The 27,859-nt window shown below is 39.4% G+C and overlaps 2 protein-coding genes across 7 annotated transcripts in view; one reads left to right on the forward strand and one right to left on the reverse strand.

The window, feature by feature from the left end:
* The window catches only part of dpp6b (dipeptidyl-peptidase 6b), a 196,178-nt gene extending 181,544 nt beyond the window's left edge, over positions 1 to 14,634 (forward strand). For all 4 annotated transcript variants that reach the window (XM_077214812.1, XM_077214713.1, XM_077214998.1 and 1 more), the window contains 18 exons: positions 453 to 607; positions 1,849 to 1,946; positions 2,770 to 2,896; positions 3,166 to 3,204; positions 3,309 to 3,416; positions 5,651 to 5,742; positions 5,910 to 5,957; positions 6,033 to 6,145; positions 8,397 to 8,450; positions 9,425 to 9,523; positions 9,608 to 9,677; positions 10,432 to 10,626; positions 10,718 to 10,772; positions 12,222 to 12,339; positions 12,425 to 12,483; positions 12,569 to 12,641; positions 12,736 to 12,809; positions 13,113 to 14,634. In XM_077214812.1, coding sequence (XP_077070927.1) covers positions 453 to 607; positions 1,849 to 1,946; positions 2,770 to 2,896; positions 3,166 to 3,204; positions 3,309 to 3,416; positions 5,651 to 5,742; positions 5,910 to 5,957; positions 6,033 to 6,145; positions 8,397 to 8,450; positions 9,425 to 9,523; positions 9,608 to 9,677; positions 10,432 to 10,626; positions 10,718 to 10,772; positions 12,222 to 12,339; positions 12,425 to 12,483; positions 12,569 to 12,641; positions 12,736 to 12,809; positions 13,113 to 13,262 — 1,727 coding nt within the window. In that variant the 3' untranslated portion in view covers positions 13,263 to 14,634. The remainder of the gene's footprint in view (positions 1 to 452; positions 608 to 1,848; positions 1,947 to 2,769; positions 2,897 to 3,165; positions 3,205 to 3,308; positions 3,417 to 5,650; positions 5,743 to 5,909; positions 5,958 to 6,032; positions 6,146 to 8,396; positions 8,451 to 9,424; positions 9,524 to 9,607; positions 9,678 to 10,431; positions 10,627 to 10,717; positions 10,773 to 12,221; positions 12,340 to 12,424; positions 12,484 to 12,568; positions 12,642 to 12,735; positions 12,810 to 13,112) is intronic.
* Positions 14,635 to 14,812: 178 nt separating this feature from the next.
* The window catches only part of arhgap21b (Rho GTPase activating protein 21b), a 68,081-nt gene continuing 55,034 nt past the window's right edge, over positions 14,813 to 27,859 (reverse strand). For all 3 annotated transcript variants that reach the window (XM_077214483.1, XM_077214396.1, XM_077214580.1), the window contains 14 exons: positions 26,580 to 26,702; positions 26,153 to 26,452; positions 24,670 to 24,731; positions 24,091 to 24,224; positions 23,861 to 24,003; positions 23,150 to 23,308; positions 22,978 to 23,056; positions 22,491 to 22,564; positions 22,272 to 22,361; positions 21,825 to 21,950; positions 21,708 to 21,749; positions 20,544 to 20,649; positions 18,013 to 18,044; positions 14,813 to 17,866 (listed from right to left, as the gene is read on the reverse strand). In XM_077214483.1, the coding sequence (XP_077070598.1) occupies positions 16,322 to 17,866; positions 18,013 to 18,044; positions 20,544 to 20,649; positions 21,708 to 21,749; positions 21,825 to 21,950; positions 22,272 to 22,361; positions 22,491 to 22,564; positions 22,978 to 23,056; positions 23,150 to 23,308; positions 23,861 to 24,003; positions 24,091 to 24,224; positions 24,670 to 24,731; positions 26,153 to 26,452; positions 26,580 to 26,702 (3,015 nt within the window). In that variant the 3' untranslated portion in view covers positions 14,813 to 16,321. The remainder of the gene's footprint in view (positions 17,867 to 18,012; positions 18,045 to 20,543; positions 20,650 to 21,707; positions 21,750 to 21,824; positions 21,951 to 22,271; positions 22,362 to 22,490; positions 22,565 to 22,977; positions 23,057 to 23,149; positions 23,309 to 23,860; positions 24,004 to 24,090; positions 24,225 to 24,669; positions 24,732 to 26,152; positions 26,453 to 26,579; positions 26,703 to 27,859) is intronic.

A 27,859-nucleotide genomic window follows, 5' to 3' on the forward strand; every position in this document is an offset into this window, starting at 1 on the left:
CCAATTGTTGCAGCATTAAAAAATTAAATCAGCCACGTCAGTGTTCTTCTTGTCTAGTTCTGGTTACATAATGGCTTAATGCTCTCCAGGGGTCCATTTTGCAATGTCACCGGCAGTCATATTTTCCATTCTCTCGCCTGACGGCACGTTCCTCCTGTCAGCTTTATAGAGTGATGGATGAGACTCCCGAGGCAGGAGCCTCAAAGCAAATGGATGCGATAAATCACGCAGGCTGTTTTTGCACATGTTGCACTAACGTATTTTGCAGCGTGTCCTGCTTGAAAGGATATTTATTCCTCTAACGCATATTTGCGGCTATGGATGTGATAGAGATACGGTCACTATGCAACAGAGCATTTCAGGACATGTGTCACTTGTTTGCTTCGTAATGCTTCATAAAGCTTTAATTTTGTGTCTATTACACTTGTGTGTTCATTTGCTTGTGCTTGCAGAGGAGATCTTCCAGAGTCACATCGCTCACTGGTGGTCCCCAGATGGTCTCAGACTGGCATATGCCACCATCAATGACACTCTGGTGCCCAAGATGGAGATACCCATGTTTACAAGCACTCTGTATCCCAGCGGACAGGAGTACCGCTACCCTAAAGTAAATCTCTGCTGGTTCTTTTTATGGTTAAACCAAGGCTTGATTGTGTTTTCCTCACTGCATTTTCCAATGTCACTGTGACCTTGAAATGGGATCTGATTGGTGGCCTAATTGTGACATTTAAAGGGATAGTTCACCCAAAAATTAAAATTCTGTTGTCATTTACTCATCCTCATGTCTTTGCAAGTACATTAAGAGATTGTAAAAGTAATCTATTTTAATCAAGCCTGTTACTCCAAGTCTTCTGAAGAGACGCGATCCAATCATATACTCTCTACAATCTAAAGTGTCCCGCCCCCTATGCTATAAATACCACCTGGCCAAAATGACCATGGACACGTCACAGAGCAATATAGGTTGGAGATGTGTGTTCGGTTTCTCAAACGCTTGAGTTTTATTCCGTTTTCCAACTGTAAGTTGATTAAGAATGAAATAGCTAGAATTTATTCACACCTCTACCATTGAATCCAACGTATCATCAGCGCTCGGATTCGCTTTCATGGTGCTGTCATTTACGACTTGCAGTCTGTGAGGTAAACTAAATGCTGTTGGCTATTTGAAAAGGGGGAGGAGCCATTCAATATGTCCAGCCTTAGCTTCCTGTTTCAGTGGAAATTACGCCAACGCATCATAAAGCTGCGTGTTCCAAGGCACTTCAGTGGGGCTTTAAGTTGAATCAGCTATAAAGCAGCTCTGCAGAAAACAGTAGTGTCGTCCTCCAGCTCAATTCAGTTCTCATCCAGTCAAATCAATAATATTGCTGAATATTAAGTGTCCCCAGCAAAACAAGCCAAAGGTGACAGTGGCAAGGAACCCAAACTCCATCTGTGACAGAAATGGAAAAAAAACTTTGTGAGAAACCAGGCTTAGTCGGGGAACCAATTCTCCTCTGCTAAACAAACATGACTCGATTGTCATTCCAGCCTGCATTACAAATGATGACTGACTTTTTCTATTTTTGTCACCTTAGTGACATAACTAAATCAGGTTTAATAATAGTTATGGCAAGCAATAACTGTCCATCTGCATGTTTCTCATTTTACATAACACTCAGTACCTGATTTACATATATTCATTTGCCAGACAGTTTTATCCAAACACATCTTACAGTGCATTCAATGTATCATAAGAAATGAACCCATGAACGATTGAACCAATTGAACTTTAATGGAGTAGAAAAAAATCATCAGCGTATATTTTGTGGTGTTTGTCATGAATGATGACCGAATGTCTCTCTTCAGGCCGGGGAGGAGAACCCTGATATCTATTTGTCAGTGGTGAGTCTGAACGGTCCTTTACACACAGTGAGGATGAGAAAACCCGAAGACCCCAGAATCAGGTGAAGATATGCCAGTGAACACGTATTTAGTTACTATATCTGTTGCTTTAGTCAAGTTTACGGTGACCTGAAAAGTATTTGGACCCTTAAAAATGTGTAAATGTCAGTTATTGCATTAAGACATCCAAAATATTATACTATAAATTTTAAAAAGTAACTTCACTATTCTGATCCATTTTTCCCTTGACTGTTGAACAGCAGGTGTAACATCTGACAAACAAATGTCACAATTCTTTATCACAATACTTTATTTGATAAAAAATACAGTAATATAGTGAAATATTATTACAATTTTAAATAATGGTTTTGTATTTGAATATATTTTGAAATGTAATTTATTCCTGTTGCAAAGCTGAATTTTCAGCATCATTACTCCAGTCTTCAGTGTCACATGATCCTTCAGAAATCATTATAATATGATGATTTGATGATCAAGAAACATTATCAGTGTTGAAAACAGTGGGCTGCTTAATATTTTTGTGGAAACCGTGATACTGTTTTTACTTTTCTATTTTTTTCAGGATTCTTTGATGAATAGAAAATTCAACTGTCAGCTTTGATCAATTTAATGCAGTATTGAAAGTGTAGAATGAAAAGTATTCTTTTCTTTAAAACGAACCTAAACTTTTGAAAGTTAGTGCTATATAACAAACGTTGTAAACAGGCTAAAGTTAGACTAATGGACTGCATTAATCGGCCTGAATGGCTTTATTAAGAAAATCTCTTGAGAGCATTTTGGTGCTTTTTTTAAAACAAACACATGTTCACAGACACACATTTGACACACTTTGAAATGAGTATTTTAACTGGCATCTCAATGCAGGAAAGAGTACTACATTACCATGGTGAAGTGGGCGACCAGCACTAAACTAGCAGTAAACTGGTTGAACCGAGCGCAGAACAACTCCATCCTGACCTTATGTGAAGCCACCACAGGCATCTGCACCAAGGTATCTTCTCATATACACTAGCAAGACATCTTAATTATCACAGTTTTCCATGTTGATAATAATAGTCATTAAAACTATAAAATAACACAAATGGAAGGATGTGAATGACGTAGTGAGCTTTCATTTTCCGGATAAGGCTGTATGTGTGACAGTGCCTATTGTTTCATCCAAATGCATGTCAGTTAAATGAAAGAAAAGATCAGGCAATTGCTTTGGTTGTACTGTCTATAAAGGACATGGGAAACAATAATCTTCTGGTGTGTTTTCAGAAACATGAAGATGAAAGCGACAGCTGGCTTCACAGACAGGTGCGTCACGCATCACGCAGACACGTACGGCGTGTGGGATGTGTGTGTAAGAGGTGCTTCTCAAATGAATGTTCACTGATGGGAAGATGTGAATCTCTCCACAGAATGAACCCCCGCTCTTCTCCAGAGACGGTTTCAGGTTGTTCTTCACCCGAGCCGTTCCACAGGGGGGCCGAGGGAAGTTTTTCCACATATCCATGTCCACTTCCCAGGTGAGCTGTCAATGATAAACTATAATGCTACTTGTAAACTATCATGCTACCAGGACATTCTTATCATTCACTAATGATAAACCATGGTTTACTGGGAAACTCAACCACCTTCGTCATGCCAAAGAGGATGCTTACAGAAGTTGGGATAAAATCTTGTATAACCAGGCCAGACTGACAAAGGAGATCAGAGTTGCTAAAAGGAACTACTCTTATAAACTGAAAAACCAGTTTTCATCCAACGACCCATCATCAGTCTGGAATGGCCTGAGGAACATCACCAACTACAAGTCACCATTCCCTCGATCTGTGGACAATCAACACCTGGCTGACGATATAAATTCATTTTACTGGCGGTTTGAAAAGCCCTCATTCACACCACACACCCGGTCTGATCTGCACTTCACACATTCACCATCACCTCCTGCTCTCCCATTACTCCCCCCTCCTGCCATCCAACCGGAGCTTAAGGTCTGTGTGGAGGACGTGAGCAGAGTCTTCAAAAAACAGAAGACTAGGAAAGCCTCAGGCCCAGATGGCATCTCATCTGCTTGTTTAAAAGCCTGCGCTGACCAACTGACCCCGGTCTTCACGCAGATCTTCAATAGATCATTGGAGCAGTGTGAAGTTCCCTGCTGCTTCAAACGCTCCACTATCATTCCTGTCCCCAAAAAAACTAAATTCACTGGACTTAATGACTACAGACCTGTCGCTCTCACGTCTGTGGTCATGAAGTCGTTTGAAAGACTGGTGCTGGCCCACCTGAAGGACATCACTGGACCCCTGCTGGATCCCTTTCAGTTTGCTTCCAGAGCAAATAGGTCTGTGGATGATGCAGTCAACATGGGACTGCATTATATCCTGCAACATCTCGACAGACCTGGGACTTATGCAAGGATCCTCTTTGTGGACTTCAGTTCGGCCTTCAATACCATCATGCCTGGTCTTCTCACAGCCAAACTGACACAGCTCTCCATGCCATCCTCGATCTGTCAGTGGATCACCAGCTTCCTGACGGACCGGCAGCAGCGAGTGAGACTGGGGAAACACACATCCAAGACACTCACAATCAGCACCGGAGCCCCCCAAGGGTGCGTTCTCTCCCCACTGCTCTTATCCCTGTACACTAATGACTGCACCTCTAAAGACCCCTCTGTCAAGCTCCTGAAATTTGCCGACGACACCACTGTCATCGGTCTCATCCAAAACGGTGACGAGTCTGCTTGCAGACTGGAGGTTGAACAGCTGGCTGTCTGGTGCAGTTACAAAAACCTTGAGCTGAACACGCTCAAAACAGTGGAGATGATCATGGACTTCAGGAGGAACAGCCCAGCACTCCCCCCACTCACCATCATGAACAGCACTGTGGAAGCAGTGGAGTCATTCAGGTTCCTGGGCACTTCCATCTCTCAGGACCTGAAGTGGGACAATCACATTGACTCCACTGTGAAAAAAGCCCAGCAGAGACTGTACTTCCTTCGCCAGCTGAGGAAGTTCAACTTGCCACAGGATCTGCTGATTCAGTTCTACTCAGCCGTTATTGAGTCTGTTTTATGCACTTCCATCACTGTCTGGTTTGGTTCAGCTACCAAATCAGACATCAGGAGACTACAACGGACAGTCCGGACTGCGGAGAGGATCATTGGCGCCCCCCTGCCATCCCTCCAGGACCTGTACTCTTCCAGAGTGAGGAAGAGAGCAGGTAAAATCATCACAGACTCCACTCACCCTGGACACCACCTGTTTGAACTGTTACCGTCAAGACGGAGACTCAGATCACTGGCCACAAGAACATCTCGGTACAGGAACAGTTTCTTCCTACAGGCCATCTCCCTTCTGAACAGTTAACATATCTCCCAAGGCATATGCCTGTAAGTGCAATACTCCCACTGTTTAGTGCAATATCTTAAAAATTCAGGTGATATTTATATTTATATTTATTCATACTATACAAAATACTGTAAATATGTTCATTATCTGTAAATGTTTATTCTGACAAAACCCAACTGTGACCATATATTTTTATAGTATTTTCATATTTTTTTTAATTTTATTTGTAGAATTTGTATTACTATTTGTATTACTATTACTTGTTGTATCTGTATTTGTATATGTGCACTGGAAGCCTCAGTACCAAGGGAAATTCCTTGTGTGTGCAAGCATACTTGGCAATAAAGCTCTTTCTGATTCTGATTCTGATTCTAAAGGTTTAACAACACATTAAATGTCTCTTTCAGCCCAACAGCAGCGCAGACACACTACAGTCCCTGACGTCAGGAGACTGGGACGTGACGCAGATTTTAGCCTACAACGAGGACACCAAACTTGTGTAAGCATGTGATCAGCAGCATGAAAAAGGTCCAGATGCTGGATTCTGTCCATATTGTCAGTAAAAATGTCAAAATTATTGCTTGATTATTGCAAACTTATATGCCATTATCTGCTTTTGTAACATATCAGGAATAGATATCTGTGACAACAACAATGTCTTTGCAGATACTTTCTGAGTACTGAAGATGATACAAGACGGCGTCACCTCTACAGGTATGACAAATGGTTTGTGTGATCCACAGGGAAGTGTTTGTAAGCATTGCACTGTTGACGTGTGTTGTGTTTTAGTGCCAACACCACAGGATCCTTCAACCGCCAATGTCTTTCCTGTCAATCCACCTGTGGCTACGTCAGTGGATCATTCAGTCCAGATGCTAACTACTTCCTTCTCAACTGCAAAGGTTTCTCTTTTTTTTACTATGCAAAACATCTGTAAATATCTTGTCTTATACTTATAGAGTGCAAGAGAGTCTGTCCACTTTCTCAGCAGCCTTGGTTCCGGAAGTATTTTTCCCATAGGGATTTTTAAATAAGTCTTTGTTAAAGAGTTACAAGCCGTGAACCAAACCAACCAGTTATGAGGTGAATCAAAACACAACAAAATTTGATGTGAAGCAACAACAACAACAACAAAAGTGTATGCAAATAAGAAGACAAAAAGGCAAAGACTGTATGTAATGGCTTTAATGAGGGAAACAACTAAAAAAACTATAAAGATAAAACTACTGATTATACATTTATGTCTAATCAGTATTTTTATCTTTGTTGTTTTTAATTTATGTAATTCACAATGATCCTGACACACACACACACACACACACACACACACACACACACGTGTGTGTGTGTGTGTAGGGACAAAATGTCCCCACAGCGTTGCCAATATCTAAAATCCTTGTCAGGAAATGTTTTGTCCCTATGTGGAAAACCGCTTATAAATCATACTAAGTGCAGTTTTTTGAAAATGTAAAACTGCACATAGTTTTCTGTGATGGATAGGTTTACCGTTTAAGAGTAGATTTAGAGTAGCTTCTTTTGGCATGATTTGCTTGCTGTTATTATCTCATTTTTGTGGATTCCTTTGCAGAATCATGGGTTATGCCGTTTTCACCAGGAATTCTGTTGTTAAACATGATTATTTACAAAATAAGTTGAAATAATGTGAACGGATCTTCTTTAAAGGTTTAGTAGTTATCAATAATAATCTGTCGAGAAAAAAGAAGTTTTTACTTTCGGAACCTGACTGTTGCACTCTATTACATGGTTCTCTGGAATACTTGATTTTGATTGGTCAATCGCTGCATTCTGCTGTCAGATGTTGTATAATTGATCGTTGTCAAGACCTCTCGGCTTCACGGTCCTGATAGTCACATTGCCAGACCACTGACTAAAACGCATAAAGTTTTATTTTTATTGAAATAGATCCTACCACAATAATAGGTCAGCAAGAAGTACTAACAGACTGGAAGTAAAATGCAATGTGAAGTCAGTATTTCGTTTATTTGTTTGTTTTTCCTAATTGTCTAAATCTGTTAGATTCTAGTTTATCTTTCTGTAGTGCGCACAGTTGAGAGTTTGGCTCAGTGTGTCTCTCACTGATCTAAGTGTGTTAGTCATGACATAATTTCCATGCTGTGTGTTTTATCAACAATAAAGCATGGTTGTCATGGTCACTGATCTGTTTAGCAGACTCTGATGAGCTCAAGGAAAGGTCAGTGTTTGTGTTAAGTAGATGAAGTCAGAGAAGAGTTGCATGCTGCTTCACCCAGACCTCAGCAAAGAAATACCTTTATTCAGAAAGGATGCATTAAATTGATCAAAAGTGACAATTAAACCATTAATAATGTTACATAAGATTTCTATTTTAAACAATATGAATGCTGTTCTTTTGAACTTTCTGTTTGTCAAAGAATCAAATAAAAGTATCATGGTTTCCACTAAAATATTAAGCAGCACAACTGTTTTCAACATGGGTAATAATTAGAAATGTTTCTTGAGCAGCAAATCAGCAAATTAGAATGATTTCTGAAGGATCATGTGACACTGTACATTAATTGGATCTACTAGGTGGGAAACATAAGCATTTATATCACAATATTCTTAACATTTTGGTCGATGCATGCAAATAATAAAAAAAATATCCTTATCACAAATGAGATTTTTATTTATTTTTATATAGCCATGTATATTGCAATAAAACTGCCTTATAGATAAATGCTAAAAATATTATATCTATTTTTGTTTTGTTTTTAATGACCCTACAAGTTCGATTAAACCATCAAAATATGAGGACAATATATAGCTCACAGAAACTTTCTTATGAGAGCCTGGCCAAAAATGATGTCTTCACAATTTGGCATGTTTTATTGCATTATCACAAATAAGACAATTGAAGCACAACTACACAATATGGTTGCAAAATCTTTAACACATTTTTGATCATTAGAATAAAGTTGGCATTTTGCTAGGCCAGACAGCACTTTTGACCTGTTATGTGCTGTTATGTGCCATTCCAAAATAGGTTACTACAATAATAGAACATTTCACACACATAACAGTAATACAGATGCTAAGCTACACAGAGAAGTCAAGATGGGATGACATGAATATATGTATTCAGACACTATTGTTCACTGTGTTTTTTCTTTCCAGGGCCGGTTGTGCCGTATTCAGCCGTGTACAGCACCAGAGACGGAGTGTATGAGCGTGAGTCCTCTGTTTGTATCACTATCAGACACACAATCTCATTCACTCTATCAGCTCTGGACACAACACGCCAAGAGCTTGTTTTACTGGAAAGGTATTTCTCACCCAAAGGACATGATAGAAGTCCTAGATATGCGCTTTAACAATGGAGGTGTGCTTGAAGATAAACGCTACCAGAAACACCTCAAATGTAAGATAAACATTTATCGAATTCTGTCAGACGAATTGTTTTAACACTATGTCCTTAGATGTGAAAGAGTATAAGTGGAAGACAATTGAGAATGACTGTGTCTAGAATAATTAGCAGTGATTAACATCGACCCCTTGAGGAGAAAGAAGGAAGATTGATCTGACTCACTGATTCACTGGTGCACATAAGTGTTCATTTCCACTCCCATAACACTTCTCTCTGTCGCCATTCTGATGAAAACTATGCCAATGTCAATATATGAAAGTTGATGTTTTACCAGTGTAATTTACTACTGTACACTATCGTTCAAAAGTTAGGGGTCTGTACAAATTTTTTTGTTGTTGATTTTTTTAAGGAAATTATTACTTTTATTCAGCAAGGGTGTATTAAATAAAAATAAAAAGTGACAGCAAAGACATTTATAATGTTACAAATAATTTCTATTCCAAGTATGAATGTACTATTCATTAAAGAATCTTGAAAAATATTAAGCAGCACAACAGTTTTCAACATTGATAAGAATAATGAATGTTTCTTGAGCATCAAATCATCATATTAGACTGATTTCTGAAGGATCATGTGACACTGAAGACTGGAGTAATGATGCTGAAAATACAGCTGTGACATCACAGGAATACATTACATTTTAAATAAGTAAAGTAGAAAATGGTTTGATCAAATAAATCAAGCCTTTGTGAGCATAAGAGACTCGTACCAACCCCAAACTAGTGTATATTTGATAGCATTTCGATGTATCTCTCTGAACGTGTATGGTTTCCCTCAGATGTGATGGATGTGGCGACCAATGAGGAGTTGAACACCACCGTGAACAACACACAGATGCCCATAGTAGAGTACAGAAAGATCAGCGTAGAGGACTACAGTGAGTATCTTATAGAACCAGTTTTTGAAAAATATATAGGCCAATGACTGACAAAGCACAGTAACTTTTCCATCATTTGCACAGGTCTGAACACCCAGATTCTGATGCCAGCAGGGTTTATAGAGACGGCTCACTACCCCGTCCTGCTGCTGGTGTAAGTCTTACACACACTGAACTGACACATGATACACAGAAGACAAGAACACAAGCCAGTATTCCTCCAGCACATGAGATATTCTCAGGAGCATGAGGAAAACTGTAGTAAGTGACCGTATTAGTGCCGCTGGTGCTGGGGGGAATATCATGAAAGACACCAGGGCCTTTTCTCTCCAAAATCAAATGAAAGAAAGAAGAAAATGATCCACATTTTAGGGTCATTATGATTTATTTTTTTGCATTGTGAGATTAATTCATTATTTATATAGTGCTTTTTTACTGGGTACTCAAAGCGCTTCCACATATGGAAGGGGGGAATCTCCTCAACCACCACCAATTTTATTTTCCAAGATTATTTTCCTTCTGCTCCACCCAGTTATTTTTTCTCTCAACCCTCTCTCTCTCTCTACACATATATGAATTCAGGTAAATTGGGACATTTATTTCACATTTTATCTCATTTTAATGGCAAAAACTAGTGTCCCATATCATTTAGTGTCCAATATGACATGTACAATATAATTGACATTTTTTCTATGTCATTTCTTTCTTTTTTTTTCTTATTCTTTCTTTCTTCTCGTTTCTTTTCTTTTCCTTTTGTTTTGGGGTGAAATGTGACCCTGACAATTCTCTTTAATATTCAGACAGTAAGTTTTAATTTGAAACCATATAAAACAGCAGTGAAAGTGTTGATATTGTTTTGAGGCCTTTCTTTGGTCAGATGTACTGAAGCGATTGACTCGCTGTGATAGGGACGGCACCCCCGGTGGTCAGGCGGTGACGGAGCAGTTTCAGGTGGACTGGACCACGGTTCTGGTCAGCTCCTTCAACATCATAGTCATGCGCCTGGACGGCCGCGGCAGTGGATTTCAGGGCACGAACCTCCTCCACCGCGTGAAGAAGAAACTGGGAGAGTTTGAGGAGAGAGACCAGCTGGAAGCACTTAGGTCAGATCATCGACGTGAACGACAATAAAACAGCATCGATGCTGAACGTCAGTTTACTTCACGTTTATATCTCTTTTCTGATTCTCTGCAGAAATATAGCACAGTTGCCGTACATCGACACCTCAAGAATTGGAGTTTATGGAAAGGTGCGTTTGCTTGTTGACTGTTGGGGAATAACTGACTACAAGTAGTAATGATACTAACTTAGAAGCTTTTAAAGCCTACTGTCATATTTGATTGAATTGAAAAAAGCTCCATATTGTCAACATGTGGCAAACTTTGCTGAAAAACCTGTTGTACACAATCTGCTACATGCCTTTTGTCATCTGATTAATAGATGTTTATTAAGTAAAATGCCTTTAAGTGTAATTGTAAAAAAAATTTTTTTTTACTGTGAAATCTTTACTGATTTTTATAAAGTAAACATAAAAAATAACATTAATATTCCTAGTAATGCTATCGATGAAATGCAATTAATCGCATCTAATATAATAGTTTGTATTTTTAATGTGTGTGTGTGTATTATATATTTTATATATATATATGTGTGTGTGTGTATATATGTGTGTGAGTGTGCATGTTTGTATTTATATACATGCACACACATATATATATATATATATATATATATATATCATAGACTGTAAGATATATATATATGCATATTATGTAAACAAAGTCTTGTATGTTAGATGCGATTAATCGATTTGACAGCACTAATATATGTTTGTTTGTACACACACACAATGTATAATATATATGAATATAATCATACACACACATATATTATAGAAACAGACTTTATTTTAGAAGCAATTATTTGATTTGACAGCACTAATTGCTAGTAATATTTCAAGAAGAACACTTACTGGAAGAAAGCATCTCAGGTTTACTTGATTATCCATACATCATTTTTTAGAAGATCATGTTAAAACGTATCACAAATGACAATTAAGGAACGTTTATTTGTTCATCCCTCAATCATTGTATTTCATTGTTTGTACATACATGTTTCGCCCCCACAATAAAACTAAAGAGCTTTGATTATAAAACGAAGCATTTAAATTTGTATCTTACTAAAACATATTATTGGAAGATTTAGATTCACAACTGATATCTTTATGCATTTTTGTCAGCTATACTGTTAAAAAGATCTCATTTGCATTTCAAGCTTTCAAAAGTATCTCACTTTTTGGTCATTTATATTGGATATTATAATGCATATTTTTGCTCCGTTTGGGATTCTGAATGAAACTGAGGTTTTTTCCTCATGTATGAGCTCCATATTCTCCTATATCATACTACTATTTTTCCATCAAGTAGTGCGCTAGCTTGACAAAAGCTGTGATTGTTTTTATATCACATTAGACCTTGAAAACATTTTGTTTATTTGCAATAACATACACTGATGATTCATTCGAAGTAAAACCAGGAACACATAGTTTTGATTTCAAGTTGCCTTCAGGTGGTCTGCATTGTTGGATTCATATTAATATTCTCAAAATTCTCTCTTGATGAAATGTATGACTGTATCATTCAGCATCGATTATGTTCATGCATGACTAATAACCTTTTGTTGTTGTTGTCTGCCTCAGGCATATGGAGGATATCTCACCAGCCGACTCTTGCGCTCGGATGAACCTTCAAACATGTTTAAATTCAAAATCAAGTGTGGCACTGCCATCTCCCCCATTACTGATTTCTCTTTATATGGTATGATGTCACATCCTGTCATTCATTTCTTTAAATAAAAGGGATGGACTCGTTTCATTGTTAATCATGAACGTCTGTCCCACAGCTTCTGCATTTTCTGAACGCTATTTAGGATTACCGCAGTCCAATAAGAGAGCGTACGAGGTAATGTACACCAACATAGTATGGTTCTAGGTCAAGTCAAATAAATGTTACATATAGCTTGTATTTCCATTTATTTATTTTTCAGATGACACATTTAACAGACCACTTGGAGCAACTGAGGGACAAGAAACTCATGATAATCCACCCGACGGCTGATGGTAACCTTTGATTTAAGCTTCTTGTGCTTAACGTGTTTATTTCTGAAATACATGCTGACATTAGATTATGTGTAACATTTCTTTGTTCACCCAGAGAAAGTCCACTTTCAGCACACAGCCAAATTTATCACCAATTTGATAAATGAGAAGGCTAATTATACATTACAGGTAAGAGCTTCTCATCCACTATTTAAAGCTCTCCGCAACTGACTCATCTTTCGTCTTTTTAGTGGTGTTTGTTGCAACAAACATATTGCTCATACTAAAAGTCTTGCGATTTAAACAAACTAATGACTAATTATTAAATATTGTGCCTCATTGAGTGCAAATACAAACTTCTCACATGAGTAATACATTTATTTTTCTTTGAATATCCCGTTTCATTTGGAAATCTGTCACATTAGGGTAGTAAAATGGGTAGTACTTGAGTGGGTTAGGCAATTGCATACTTTTCTTTTCCTTTTTTGTCAGATCTACCCAGATGAAGGCCACTTCCTTCACTCGAAAGACTCGGAGCAACATCTAAGTCAGTCGCTGGTCAACTTCTTCGTGGAGTGTTTCAGACCACCAGAGATACCGCCTGAAGAGAAACTGGAGCAGGACAACGAGGATGATGGTTAAAGTCCTATTCATATCCAGCACAAGCCAGCTTACAGCCCAATATGCAAACTCCTCCCCTCCATTACACCCTCCTCCATTCCCACGTTAGTTCTGATGGCTTCTCCTGAGCCTGTGCATGGACCACGCCCCTCAACTCTGATTGGCTCGTTGGATCCAGGAAAGAGTTTGAATGACTTGGTGATAAGATAACCTGTGGAGGTACATGTTGAACCATTCCATACTCGGTGTGTGAGAACTGGATGAACTGGAGTGATTCAGATGAACAGTCGAGCTCTTTTGCTTGTGTTCTCTTATTCGTGCATTGCTTACAGAAAGCTTTAAGAGATGACAGCACAATATACAGAAGAATGATTGGCCAGAGTACCGACGCTGCAAAACACTCAATTATTTTCCCGGCTGCAAAGCATTCTGAGTTTAATCCAGTTATTACATTTTAGGGCCTTTATTTGGGTATAAATGTCACTCTGAACCCATTTGTTTCTGCCGCCAATGTCAAAGTTATCAGGCCTGTTAGTGCTGAACAAATTTGTGCAAAATGTTCATAGAACCATTTCATGTGTCAGCTGAATGTGGCAATTTACGTAAGAAAGAAAATTGGAGCATAAATCATTCACATTAAAATTCTTACTGGGATTTGTTGCGATTGTTTCACAAGGCCTTTTGTTGCATCAAATGTGCTACAGTAAAACATTTGCTTTAAAATGTATCTGTTGTTGTAATGATCCACAGCAGCATCCATATTGTTTATTAGTGAATCAGCCCATTCTGAGAAGGATGGTCTTTTTTTTTTCAACGAGTGCAGCTGCAAATCTCTATGGATATTCATTTAGTCACTGTGCCTTATTGGAATAAACCTGCTCAAGACAGGCAGTCCATGAGGTAGGACAAATCATTTATGGACAGATTGGGAAAAAAAGATTAGATTTATGTTATCAAAGAGAGGACTAAGAACCATGCCACAATCCTGCCAAGAGCATTTTCTTTACGGTCCTGTGTACTGGTTAAGTTGTAAATTAATACAGTAGGTTAACCGTGAATTCATAGGACTAGCGTCTTAGGGCAGGTATGTGTTTTTTGTTTTATTTTTTTGTCTTATTTTTTTTGTCATACATGGTTACGAAGGTCTTTGAAGAATGTTTTGCATAGAATATATTTTCTTGCTATATAATTTGGCATGGTGGCAAGATGGTTTCTTTTATGTTAATGTATCGATTTTCATGTCATTACTTTTGACAGCTTGAATGTTCCTATGTGGTTCCACTGAATTTATTGTTGTAAGTGAAATCCTGTCTTGTAAGCAGATGCACTGATGTGTAAATTACTGTTTTGGTCCCTACGTGTGTACCTTGTACATAAAGCATTTTGAAAGCTATTTTGTTTCTTTACTCATTTAAAAGCAATATACTGCTGTATTCATGCGGTTCATTTTTTTTGGACAAAGATTCAAGGACTGTTTTGTTTTCAGCCATCACCAATATCATGCAATGACAGTCTGCCCCCTTGTGGCCTCAAGCTGAGAATGCCGAAGAAATGAAATAATTCAACACTAGTTATCTCTCAGACAAAAAGGGTTTATTTTCCAGTGTTTTACAATGGGTGTCCACCACAAGTGCAGACCCAGCATGATACAAACAGTTAGGGAAGCATTGTTCACACAAGAGGAACCTCAGAGATGATTAGCATGTCCCTTAACCTCACCTCTGTATCATACAATACTTACAAAAAGAAACAGATGCTATGAAGATGACCAAAGGAAGAGGAGCAGCTAAAACATGTAATAGATATGTACATTTAAGTTACTTATTTTACAGGAATATTTAAAATTCAAGTCTGGTTAAAATACCAAATGCAAAACTTAAAACAATAATGCATTAAAATAGTGTTAAGACCCAGGAGGAATGATGTAGGAATGGAAGCTTCTCATTTTTCCAAGAACGAAGTCTGGCTGAGGTAAAGAAAAAAAATAATCTTTTAAACTTTTTTTGTATGTGAGATGTGGCACCTTCAACTACCCCAGACCAGTATTCAATATGAGGCACTTTCATGATCCAAAGACACCTGATTTCTTTGTTCTTTAACAATCCATTCTTTTCCCAGCTTTATGCCAAAGACAGTAATCATGTCTCAGCAGTCGCAGTATAACAAACATCAACATGTACACAGCAAATTGCATCAGAGGGAGGTTTTGAATTCCTTTTTGTCTTCCGTTATTTAAAAAAAAAAGTTGCCTGCTGAGTGTCTGCCATGCATTGCATTTAAAAAAGAAAACGAAACGGACACCGTTCCACAGCACGCAAAGCAGTCCAAACACAGGCAGAATAAACAAAAAGCACAGAAAGGGGAAATATATACAGTTCATAAATGAAAATGGCAGTTTGTTTAGTATTACAACAAGCAGATACATTCTTGTTTTGGTTACTGAGGGATCTATCACAACACCAGGGGCCTCTTTACACTTTCCAATAAAATGAATCTTGTCAAGGTTCAAGATACTAGTCTTCTCAACATCCTACAATTCCAGACTATTGACCTACCTGCTCAGCCTATTTCTCTGTTACTTGCCTTTATCTTTCAAGCCATTTGGACTAAAACTGCTCAATTATGTGATATCTCAGTCAGTTAAGATTAACTCTACACTCAAATCTAAAAATCTATATTCACTGGAACTCGAGCTCGCCCAGTTTTCCATCAATACTGCACTTCGGTTGGCCTACAGTGAGAGAGTCTGTTCACTGTACAACATTGGGTCTGTATGTAATTTCATTCACAGAAGGAAATATCACAGGATGTTTTAAAAAATATTTCTTGCAACTCCACCTGTCCAGAGAATGCTCAACATCAATTTCATACAGACTTTCTCCTGATCTCGAACATCACACACACAAAACACACTCTCGCCCATGACATTCGACTAGCATTCTACTGCTGACGCCAACATGGCTTACAAGCATCACTCAGGTATCTTAAAACAAGTCAATACTCAGACACTCATAAAATGTGTACTAATGTGTATATATGGGTATATATATATACACATGAGTATACACTCACACACACTTTCACAGGTACTGATAGAAACGGGAACGGACCACTTGAGCACCAGAGAGTTTATGAGGGTGGGCATCTGCGGCTACGCTTAGGCTCTTGTTCTGAGCGGCCGCTACATCTCCATTGAGGAGCTGACCCAAGTGGGAGTGCGAGGGCCCAGCGGATAACAGGTCCCGTGATCGGGAAGGGTGCAGGTCCAGCCCATCCAGACTAACTTCAGGGTTGCTGGTGCGGTGTCGCTCTCTAGCTATCCAGTCTCTGATGGAGAAGTCCTGCGAACTGCACTTGGGCTTTAAACGATCCATGGCCGAGAGCTCGTTGCCCTCGACTCTTTGCCAGTCCCCAATTACTGACAACTCGGCAAAGTCCCGCTGACCACCCATGGTGTGCCTGCGGCGGATATTGCTTTTCCGTTTACTTCGAGTGTCGGGGGACCTGGTGCGCTGGGAACCCATCCCGAACATGTCATCAGCTGATGTCCGCAGTCGGCATTTTAACCGGTCAGTGATTTTGATTCGCCACATGGGCTCGGCACGCTCAGATTCGCTGCGAGAGGAAGAGCTAAGACTACCAGTGGAACGGCCCTTGACTGCATCCAGCCCTCGTGATAGACGACAAGACTCCTTGTCGCTTCTGCTCCCATCTGCTGAAGACTCGCTGTCCGTCTTCTGCCGACTCCCCCTCTTGCGTGCCAGGGTATCGCACGCGATGATCCGATGGGAGGGGATGAGGTTCGGTACATCCTGTAAAGGTGTGACACCCCCCTCCAGCTGGATGCTATCTTCAGCTGCCCCGCTTTCTCGGCCACCGGCAAAGACTGATAAGTCGCTCTCACTGTCAGTCTCCATTGGCCGTCCCTCACTAATGAGTTCACTTCTTTCATCGTCAGCATCATCACCGCGGCTTTCAGCAACAGACTGCACCTCTGGACTGAGGGCAACGGACTCCACCCCTGTGTGGAAAGTCATGGAGGAGGTGGTGGAGTAATCTGATGTGATAGAGCAGACTTCTGCTCCTGGGCTCATTCCTGTATTCTCCATCCAGTGGCCTGGGGTTCTACCATGCCTCATCCTTGTTACTGAGGCCTGGGAACTGGTGCTGTTAAGTGTGCCCAGATCTGACACACAACCATCATCATAGTTGGAGGGAGGATCGGACAGGGAACTTTGGCGAGTCAACGGCATGTGATAAATAGGTTTCGGTGACGTAATGATTTTAGGTGAGGGACAAGTTTGTCGGGGCAAGTGTTCAGAGATGAGCTGCTTTTTCTCAGAGGTGATGTCAAGACACTCTCCTGGGCTCTGGTCATCATACTCAGTCCTTTCTATTTGGTTATCGAGCCCAACTTCACTCTCAGCATCTTCGGTTTGATCAGCAGGCCAATTTGGATCATTTTGCACCGGAAGATTCATTTTGGAAAAACAAGCATCCAGGTCATCATCAGAGCTGCTCGGCTGAGGCTTGTCCTTGGGCTTTTTGCGTTTGCGGCTAGCAAAGATGGAAGAACGCAACAGCTCTCTACTATATTGATCCTTACCAGATCCCCAGGAACCCTGCTACAGAACCAAGCACATAAAGAAAATAGTAAGTTTACAATACATTGTGATCTATCCCACATCTCAGGGAATTGGCCTTTGAAGCAGGAGTCCTCTCCTCTTTCATATAAGGTGATTTTGTAATTATCTCAAGAGAAAGTACTCACCTTTGATTTGGCAGAGTCACTGGTGGCTGAATCTAGTGGAACAGAGAGAGAAAAAGGTAAGTAGGCCATTTCAAGTGGAATACAGAGGGGTCAAAGAGCCAGAGACAAGGGGAGACTGAAATATAAATATCCTTCACCACAACAGCAGCGGAACAGCACAAACAGTGGAGTCATGTAGAGATCCGAGAGATGAAGGCGACACACTTAAGCCATCAAACACAGAGAAATGGAGGAAAGAGGAATGAGTGATGACAAGAACCCAGCACTGTGCAGTAGGACAGGAGGCAGTTCATGCACACATTCACACAGACAGACACAGCCTGTTCACAGTGAGACCGCCAATTACTGACACACACACATACACACACACACAGCCAGCAGAACACGTCTACAGGCATTCTTTCCCAACTCAAGAGACATAACCAAGGCAGGGATAGACATCCTTACAGCTATGTATAGGGGACGAGAGCTGTAACAAATCTGGTCGGAAACAGGATATTGCTGCTATTTGCAAACACGGCTAAGAATTCTTAAATCTTTACTTTCGTAAACCTACATTGGATGGCTATATTGCATCATGGGTTTATATGCTTTATGCATGCACACTATGTCACTCATTCACTTGGAAACATGAAATGTTTGATTATGGTTAGGATGTTAAGTTTTGTGTTTTTGTAGCCTACTATGTAATATATTTCATGGCATTTCTAGTAATTGGAAGGCAATATGTGGTAATAGAATTGAAGTACACAGCAACTATTAGCTCAAATAATTGTGATCATTCAGCTAACTAATTGCGACAAGTTTAGATATCAGAAGTTTGAAATGAATTATAATAAGGTGTTTTTTTATGAGACGTGAAGTTGTTGTGGAGTAAGGAACATTTTAAAAGGATGTTTACACTGGAGGTCGCCACGTATCTGTACTGTGCTTCGCTAGTCCGCCTACTGAGGTGAATTACACGAACTCCACCGTCTGTTCTTTCATTAGTTGTCGCCACATCACGTCTAAATATTTTCATGAGAAGTTACAGCAGTTACACAGCACCTGAATGGTAGCTATGAATGTCTGAACGTTTACAGGTAAAAATCAGACACTTGGGGAATCTTATCTGTGATGAACGGTATCAGCTTTTTGGTGCAAAACATGGAGATGCAGAATGAATTAAAGCACTGAGAGACTATGACAAGGGACAACAAGGGTCAAATATGACAGGAGGGCAGAAAGGGGCTAAAGGGGCCAAAGCTATAAGGTGGTAGAGCAGCTACGAGGAGGAAGCAAGTAACTACTTCACCACTCAAAAGCCCCTTTGCTCACTCTCCATCAGAGATACTAATGGTTTTGAATGGTATGAGATTCATCGGGAGCTTTATAATTTAAGCCGGCTCAGCCCCTCACCACACCCCTTCAGACATCATCAATGACAGTTACTGTATGTCACATGACTGGAAGAAATCCTGGAGACCATACCATGCTAGAACTCCATGCGGTCAGCTTCAGAGACAACGAGAGACAGCAAAGAGGCTTTTCAGACACATTACACCATCACAGCTCTGTATCCTCTCTGTTAATAATAGTCTTATAAGATATGAAACGTGCAACACGACGATGACAAATATCAACTTCTCTGACACTCTTTTTTTGTTTCTTTTGTTTTCTGGTGGGTTTGTCCCGGATTCACTTTCAATTTATAAGAATCTGGGATTTCTGCAGACTAGGCAGCTACACTGGGGACAACACTCCTCCTTCTTCCTACAGTCCCAGCTGTCCATCACAGACATTACAGAGTCCATCAGTGACATCACCGAGTGATAGACGCCGCCCACTTGGCCTGTGTTAAGATTGGGTAATGTGTGAGCAGTGCTGGACAGGGACAAGGGAGAAGAAAAACACTAGAGACAAGATGGGTCAGACGGGTAAACCTTTGGTGGTTTATCATTGATTTTTCCATTTCTTTTGGGAAAGAACATGCCAGGTTAGCACAAGAGAAGTGTAAGGAGGGAAAAGAACTGAAAGAAAAGGAGGAGTGGAGTCATAACAGAGACTAAAGCATTAGGGAGGGATGGCAATGGGTGAGGTTCAAACCAATACAAACCAAAGCAAAAGGAGAATTCTGGAGAAATCATACAATTGAAATAAAGACAACTAGTCAAAAACAATGGCTGAAGGTAAAGAAAAAAAATAAATGAAATAGATTGATTCATAAGCTTCACAAACAAAGGAACTATTTTACCCAATTTTTCAAACAGCTCATCCAATACTTTTGACCAATGCAAAATTGCTAAAATAGTTCACCTTTACATATGCATCAAAACATTTCTGGCAAGCTTGCTTTTTGTTTGCTCTAAACATTGACGGATCTAAATGGCAAGCATGAGTATCTGCTATTCATCTGAAATATACTTAGAGAGTGAACATACACACACCAACATCTGAACACTCTGAATGTTTCAATTTGGTTTTAAATAATATGCATTCTTCTAAACTCATATCCCTGACCTGGAACTGTTGGACAATGAAGGAAAGATTACCTGAGACGTCTCCGGGCGATGGAGCAGTGCGGCCAATGTTGGTCAGCAGATGGTCAATGTTGGGCACAGGCTGAGACTGAACGGTGCTCTCATGCTCCACGGTGGTCTGGCATACACAAGGAACGAGAGGTATAAATTCATGTCACTGATATGAGGCATTTGAAAACATTAAGTGCAGTCTGAAGCATGTGCATGTATGAGCTTTGCCAAACAGACAAACATTTTCTTTTAAAACCGATTTGAAACATTGTTCTCAATGCAAAGATTGTGTTTCGTGAGCAGAGGCAGCTTCAACCACCATGTAAACCATGCAAATGCTTGGGGCCTTAGTGGGTCCACAAGTGACAATAAATCCATGTGTTCTTTTCTCCAGCAAATCACGACTTAAAATAAATTCTGTCAATTTCTTGTAGGTTTACAGTCTGTTACTGCATAAAAGTGAAGAGCAGAAAATAGTGGAATTGGTTAGTTTATTAGTTCTTTGTTGATTTTGTACTATTCAGCTTTTCGAAGGACAAAGCAAGTTTGTATTTAGTAGCAATGGATTTCACTCAAGGACCAGTACCACAGCCATTTAAAGAAGAAGCACTGTATGCTATGAGTGTACGACCTGTGCACTGTACGCTTTAAGTCAAAGTGACTCTCTTTGATTCTGCATAAAGATGCAAAGCTGCATGAAGCCTTATTAAAGTAAGCTTTGCACTTGCCTCACACCCTAGTATCAGATGTACCTGTAATGCAGCTTTTGTTCTGTAGAAAATGAAATAATGCATCAGGTCTGAACTCTGCTTAGGGTCTGAAAAATTATAAATCTGCCCTCGTAAGAGACGGCAGTCCTTTGATGTTGTCTGGGATGAATTTGCTCTACAAAAGCGATGTGGCCATTTAAGTCCCTAACAACATCTGAATGCGCTGAGGGGATTTCAAGAAACAATGGACCTGTTTCAATACAGATGTTAATACCAGGTGGAAATGGGACCATAAGGAAACTGAGAAAATGTTGAGGATGACTCTTTGTTTTCCTGACCAGTGTTACCTTAGAAACTCAACAGTTATACTGAGCCAAGTCTCAATTATTAGATTTTGGAAAGGATTGCAAGGAGATGCTTGTTTAGGGCTGAGAAATCCACTCAAGAGGAGAATGGCAGGAAGCTACAAACTCACCGTTGGCTCTTCATCTCCATCTTCTGTGAAGAACCAATCATACTGTAGAAGAGAATTTCAGACAGTTCAGCTGAATTCAGACATCAATTATTAGAGATGAAAGGAAAATGGTCTTACTTGCTGAATGAGAGTCTCAACGATCTTGTACTGATCGGGCATGTGCGTGACCATGTGCGTCATGTTGTCTTCAGAGGTTCTGACAAGGGTTGGGCCAAACACGATGGCCAAGTTACGTGGCTCCATCTAATTAAATACAAAAAAAGCTTCCATAAAGAAATCTTTCAAATCCTTTCTTTTCTATCTAAAGGAGAAATTATTGACATCACACAATAAGCATCTGTGCTTCCGGGTTCTTCAGACAAGCTGTGACAGCACTGCAGTTTTAATGATCTGTTAAGAATGATATAATTTAATATTTAACTTTTATGAAAGTCATCATTTACAGTGAAGTCATATTAAACACAAAACCGGCTTAAGGTTTCGTTTTAATTTAGCATCTCTTGTCACAGGTTGTTCAATACACCTAAACAGGGTAAATTAACTGAACATCTGCAAAGCTCATACCTTGTTTTTCTCACAGTTTTCAGAGACAGTTTTAAGATGTCCAGAGAGGAACTTGAGCGTTTCATAATGATGGTCTGGTAATTCATGTATCTGGGAGGAATAAACAGAAAATATGATTTATTTCATTCTGTTTTATTGCTGATTACAGGTTATCTATTCCTCCAATCTAGTAAACATCAGTATTTAGTAAATCAGCAGCAGTCTTAGGTTAATCTGTACCAGTCTCTTCAGTGCTTTCAACCGCTCAACAGGGTCCTCCATTCGATTGGCATCAATAAAGTTGGAATATTTTTCTATGATCAGAGCAAAACAGGCATCATTAGAACACTCCTGAAGTCTATTAATCGGGTTCCTAAATTCAAAAAGTTACTACAGCAAATAAATATTTCTGCTGAATATGCAAAAAAAAAAATACTATAGAACTTATTACTTAACATTTTAAACAACATTTACTAACCTTTTTTAAGATTTTATAATTTTCCACAAATTTTTCAGGACTGCAAAGATTTTTAAAAATTCCTAGATATTTTCAGGTTTTCCATGACCCTATGAACTGACTACTCTCAGCCTCTAGGAGGAGTGCTTCTTCCACAAGTGGAGAAAATAGGGCTTAGATAAAAGTTTCTCTCTATTAGAGAGTGCAGTTTTCCATGCGTTTTGTATAAAGCCGGAAGAATCATCTATTCTATGCGATCACGGGTCTCACCATTAGTAAACAGAGGCTCAGGAAGTTTCCTGAAAAAGGACTTAAGCAAACTGCTGATCACATTGAGGTCTCGCCACTTCTGCTGAACAAAATAAAAGCACATAGATCAGGTCTGCCTTTATGGTACCACAGCTCATATATGATTATCACACAAGGCAAAGTGTTCACTCACGTCATCCTGGATATCAATGTCTGTCATGCCTTTAGTGTCTAGCTCCTCCTGCATGCTCGAGATGGCAGCGTTGTTTCCAGGGACTCTATAAATCCCTGTGTACTCTAGCCCTCTCTCCTCCACCAGCTTACAACACACCTCCACGATCAAAGGTACAAACTATAATACAGACAGAAATTAGTGTTATTTTTAATATTATATAATCTTACTAATTGTAAAAAAGGTAGGCCATATTTCACCCTAAATTCAAAAGAAAGAAAAATACCCAGGAAATTACATTTTGCATTAAGAAAATGAAACCTATTTTTAGAACCATTTATTGTTTTTCCATGATGATCTTAATTTTATGTCAATTAAGCTTATTTACTAGGGAAAAACAACTCCTCAATACTGTATTGTGAAAAAATTGATTTAACAATGAAGTAAAGATTTAATTGTCAAATATTCAGATATATTGTATTGATCGTTAGAGGGGAAAATATGCTAGCAATGTCAATGCAAGAATTTGTTCTAAAATAGATTTACCTGAGACCTCACCTGATGGTGCAGTGCGGCCAAATTTCTTTTGCTTTATGCAAAAATACAATATATTTTTTCCCCCCATTTGCTTTTGAAGTGAAATGTAACCTTGACATGTTTGCGTGAGTTTCACCAGTAATAGTTTTATGTGCTTGACGCAGAACCAGATTTGTAATATCTGGCATCTCTTACTCTGTTGTTTTGTGCAGGGGGGCAATTATCCAGTCGCATTCCAAAAGTGACGCCAGCAGCGGGTCTCTTATCTTGAGGCTTCTTCTTCAGGCCTGGAATTCCTCTCCTCCAAGCGGCTTTATCTCTCGGAGGACTGGAGTCATCTGAGACATATCGCTGACATCAACATTTCACTGAGATCAAAGCACATTCAATGGGTTTCAGTGTCATTTCACAATGCCACCTGTTACCTTTGCTCCTCTCCTGTTCGTTTCTGGGCGAGTAGGGGCTCTGACTCTTACTGCTGCCACCCAGCAGAGTGTGTCTAATGCTGATAGACTGTCGTGAGGTCTTGGGTGACGGCTCGGTCTTACTGCTGGGTGCGCTGTAACAAATACACAAATTATTGGACACTGCTCATAAGGCAAGATTACACAGTTCAACACATATGTGAAGATGTATTACAAGGTTTGTAATATAAGGTTTAAATATAGGTTTAAAAAAGACCTAGACTCTGTCCCAAAATCTAGTGAACTGACTACCAAGGCAATATTTCAGCCATCACAGACAGGCTTTTAACGCAAAAATGTTATTATTGCATTATAAAGTTTTAATTGTAGAATCTAGTGTGTGTGTGTGTGTGTGTGTGTGTGTGTGTGTGTGTGTGTGTGTGTGTGTGTGTGAGACAGCTGACAGAGCTTTGTTTCAACTTCAGGTTACATTTCTGTCAGGATGCTGCCAATCTAGACAGTGAGGCAAGCTCACTAGGTTTTGGAACAGGGCCAATATGTCTGGGCAAACATTGCTGGTCTCTAGGAAATGTTCTTTACCTCATGGATATATACTCCTTTAGCTTTCTGTTGATCAAATCAGTGCTGGTTACAGCAGCGTTCTGAAAATACAAGACAAAGAATCATTAACTCTGTGGTAACATGCAAACCTCAGTCTGAGTACAGCTCTGATGTGAGCATTAAAGAAAACCAGTTAATCTAGCAATCACAGAAAGAGAATATCAACAAAAAGCCTACCCATAATCCTCACACCTTTATTAAAGAATTTCATCTCAACGCTGATTTCAGCAGATGAGAAAGCACTGCTGTGTTAGCTTTTGGCTGGTTTTCACATGGTTTTGTCAGGAAATGCTGACAAAGTTATGCAATACTACAATGTTTGTGCTCAGAGGGGGCAGACGCGGGCCACAGACTTCACATGATGATATTAATCAGCTATGATGTTCCACTCATTTTTTTGTGAGGATCATGACTTTTTAAACGTGTATTCAGACAGTGTTCTGAAAGGGTCAAGGATTGAGTGGTTTAGCATGATCCTGTTATCCCTGCTGGTAGATGCTGTAACTACACAATTATGTGGGCAACAAGCATCTTTCTCCATTTATGGTAATTCAAAAGTAGCTGTGAGTTCTGATCAAATAAATTGCAAGTAAAGTATGGATCACAAATATTTTACTGTATACAGCAGATGCTTTACCAGTGGACCACTTAGAAGCATAAATAGATTTTTCCCTGCCTGTTGCCTTTGACGTCACTGCTCATGCATCAGCAGGAGTCACTAGAAGGCCAATTTGCCACCAACCAATCCAGCTTTGTCAGGTTGTCATTTTCCTGCAGTTACAGTAATTAGTCACATGGCAGTTATGGCTCAAGTGATCGGCTCAAAAAATCGGTGTGCCCACAACCAAATGGCCATTAGCAAAGATGACAACCCGGAAATACTCGTTATAAAACATTCAAGCTTGACATGTTTAGATAAGATTTTTCTCATTAGATAGAAAACAATGCGGTCATTGTGAGTTTTTATTTTAATTTGTTGAACCTTTTATACTTAGCCCTGAAGGTTTTCATTCAGCTTTGGAACTGCACACTTGACCATCTCTTTGGAGGTTTTTTAAAAAAATAATCAAGTGGTTGCAACAGACACACTTTGTCTTACACAGAAAAGAGGTGTCACTCCATAAATGAATGTCTAAAGTACAAAATTGACCCCAGTTTTGACGCAAATACTAAAAACAGCGTATGTTTACAGCAAATGCCTGGCTTTTCAAAGTATACTATACTCCATTTGATAGCATAGACAAACACAGGTGCTCAACACATGCACAATAGAAAGTGTCATCCTTGTTCAGCATCTGCGTTATTTCTCTCCAGAAGTTATGACCAATAATAAAAAAAAAAGTGTCTTTGTACTCTTTAAACTAGATTTGTGGGTATCTCTTAACTCTCTCACACAAGACCTCGCCAATGTAGCTGCAGTGTGAAGGTAGCCAAGAAGGCTACGCTATCATTGTCAACAAACCTCCTCGTCCAGGTTGCTGTTTTCTTGAATGACTCTTATCCAGGACAGCATGTCCTCTCGGCCCTCTGCCTGAAACAGATACTCGCAGTCTGAAGTCGTTAGCCGCAGGACATTCTTGCGCTTTGTATCACTGTAGGAGATGTCAATCAAGCAGGCCTTGATGCTGACTGATTGAGGCGCGTCCTCCAGTTGGGAGTTGACATGAGCAAGGCCCTCCTTTTTGTCCTTATAGAGGTAGAGGGAGTGTCCACGCAGCACTGAATACATCTGTTTCCATGGCCGCATACCACCTCCTACTCGCTATAGATAGGAACAAATGTAAAAACTGGTTATGATCAGTAATCTAAAACAATCACAGTAAAACTATCATCATTCCATTCGATATGCTCAATGAACAGTGAAAGAGACCGAGAGATACTTTTCCCACCTTGCCCTTCTCCGTGTTGAGCTGTCGGAAATGCAGCCAACCCTCCTTGGTGGAATCACTGAAGATCTCAGTGGAGGAGTCTCTTCTGGAGCTGGAGTCATCAGATTTATGGCCATCAAGTGCCTACAAAACCAAACAAACTTGAAATTTTAGTGTATAGTATATATAGTATACTATTCATAATTTTTGCCCTTATTCCAAAACCTGGTGAGTTGCTTGTGATCAATACACAGGCAACTCCCTTCTTAGGCTACCCCTAACTAAAATGGAACCTCGCAAGTTACTTATGTAGAGTGCTCTACATTAGGGATAAGGCATGATGATTGACTAGTCACACAAGTAGGGCGTCAAATGGGTATGACAGGGTATGGCGGCTGCCATACCGTGGCTGGTCAGGTCAATCCAAAGTAATATATTTTTATTGCAGAATTAACGGTGTTATATAACTACGCGTCACATATAATTTGTAATTGTTTAATAAGAGAGAAAAGGAAGTAAATTAAAGCGATCTGTTTGTTATATTCGTGTGGAATAGGTTTAACAGCACTGCAAATGTGTCTATTCATAACTTGATTTTGCAGAACTTAGTATTGGAGCCAATCAGAGGCATTTCTGTTGAAAATAAATGACCAATCAGTGGTGGTTAAGTTACTGAAGGCGAGCAGTGAATGAGTTTGTTTAACCCAAGTTTACTAAGTTTTACAGACACACACGAATCCTCTCATTATAACAAACAAACCTGAGACAAATAAAAGATTCATTGTGAAGTTTAGTTTAGATTAAAATGAGTTTTTGGCACTGAACCGACTGACAGTGTAAGTGATTACAAAGGAAGCATTCTTTACTCGCAGGTCTGTGTAATTTCCCTAGCAATTTCAAGAAAAGTTTTTGTTTTTCATGAGACTTTTTGACCTTTCCTACAAATATATACTTCACATTTCAGTACAAAAAGTGAAAAAAATAGTTTTTTTTTAATCTTATATAATCTTTTAATCTCTATAAATAAATAAATAAACATGTGAAACTATGTAATAGAGTGGAAGTGACTAATAAGCCAATGAGTGGACCTCTGCAGCCATCTATTGGCTATAATGGTAATTTCTTGTATTTTTTTTTATTTTAAAATAAAAGTGTTTTTCAGTAAGTGTTAGTTTTCCTACATTCCTACGTTTTACAAATGGGGACGAACTTTGAAGGTTTACCTTTCTTTTTTTGGTCATTATGTTAAAAATAAGATTTAAATTGGATAATATTCAGACTTTTGAACTTTGATGTGCTGG

This window comes from Siphateles boraxobius, unplaced genomic scaffold (genome assembly GCF_051911475.1).
Source record: "Siphateles boraxobius isolate OS27281-9 unplaced genomic scaffold, OSU_SipBor_1 1, whole genome shotgun sequence".
In the NCBI taxonomy this organism is placed as follows: domain Eukaryota; kingdom Metazoa; phylum Chordata; class Actinopteri; order Cypriniformes; family Leuciscidae; genus Siphateles; species Siphateles boraxobius.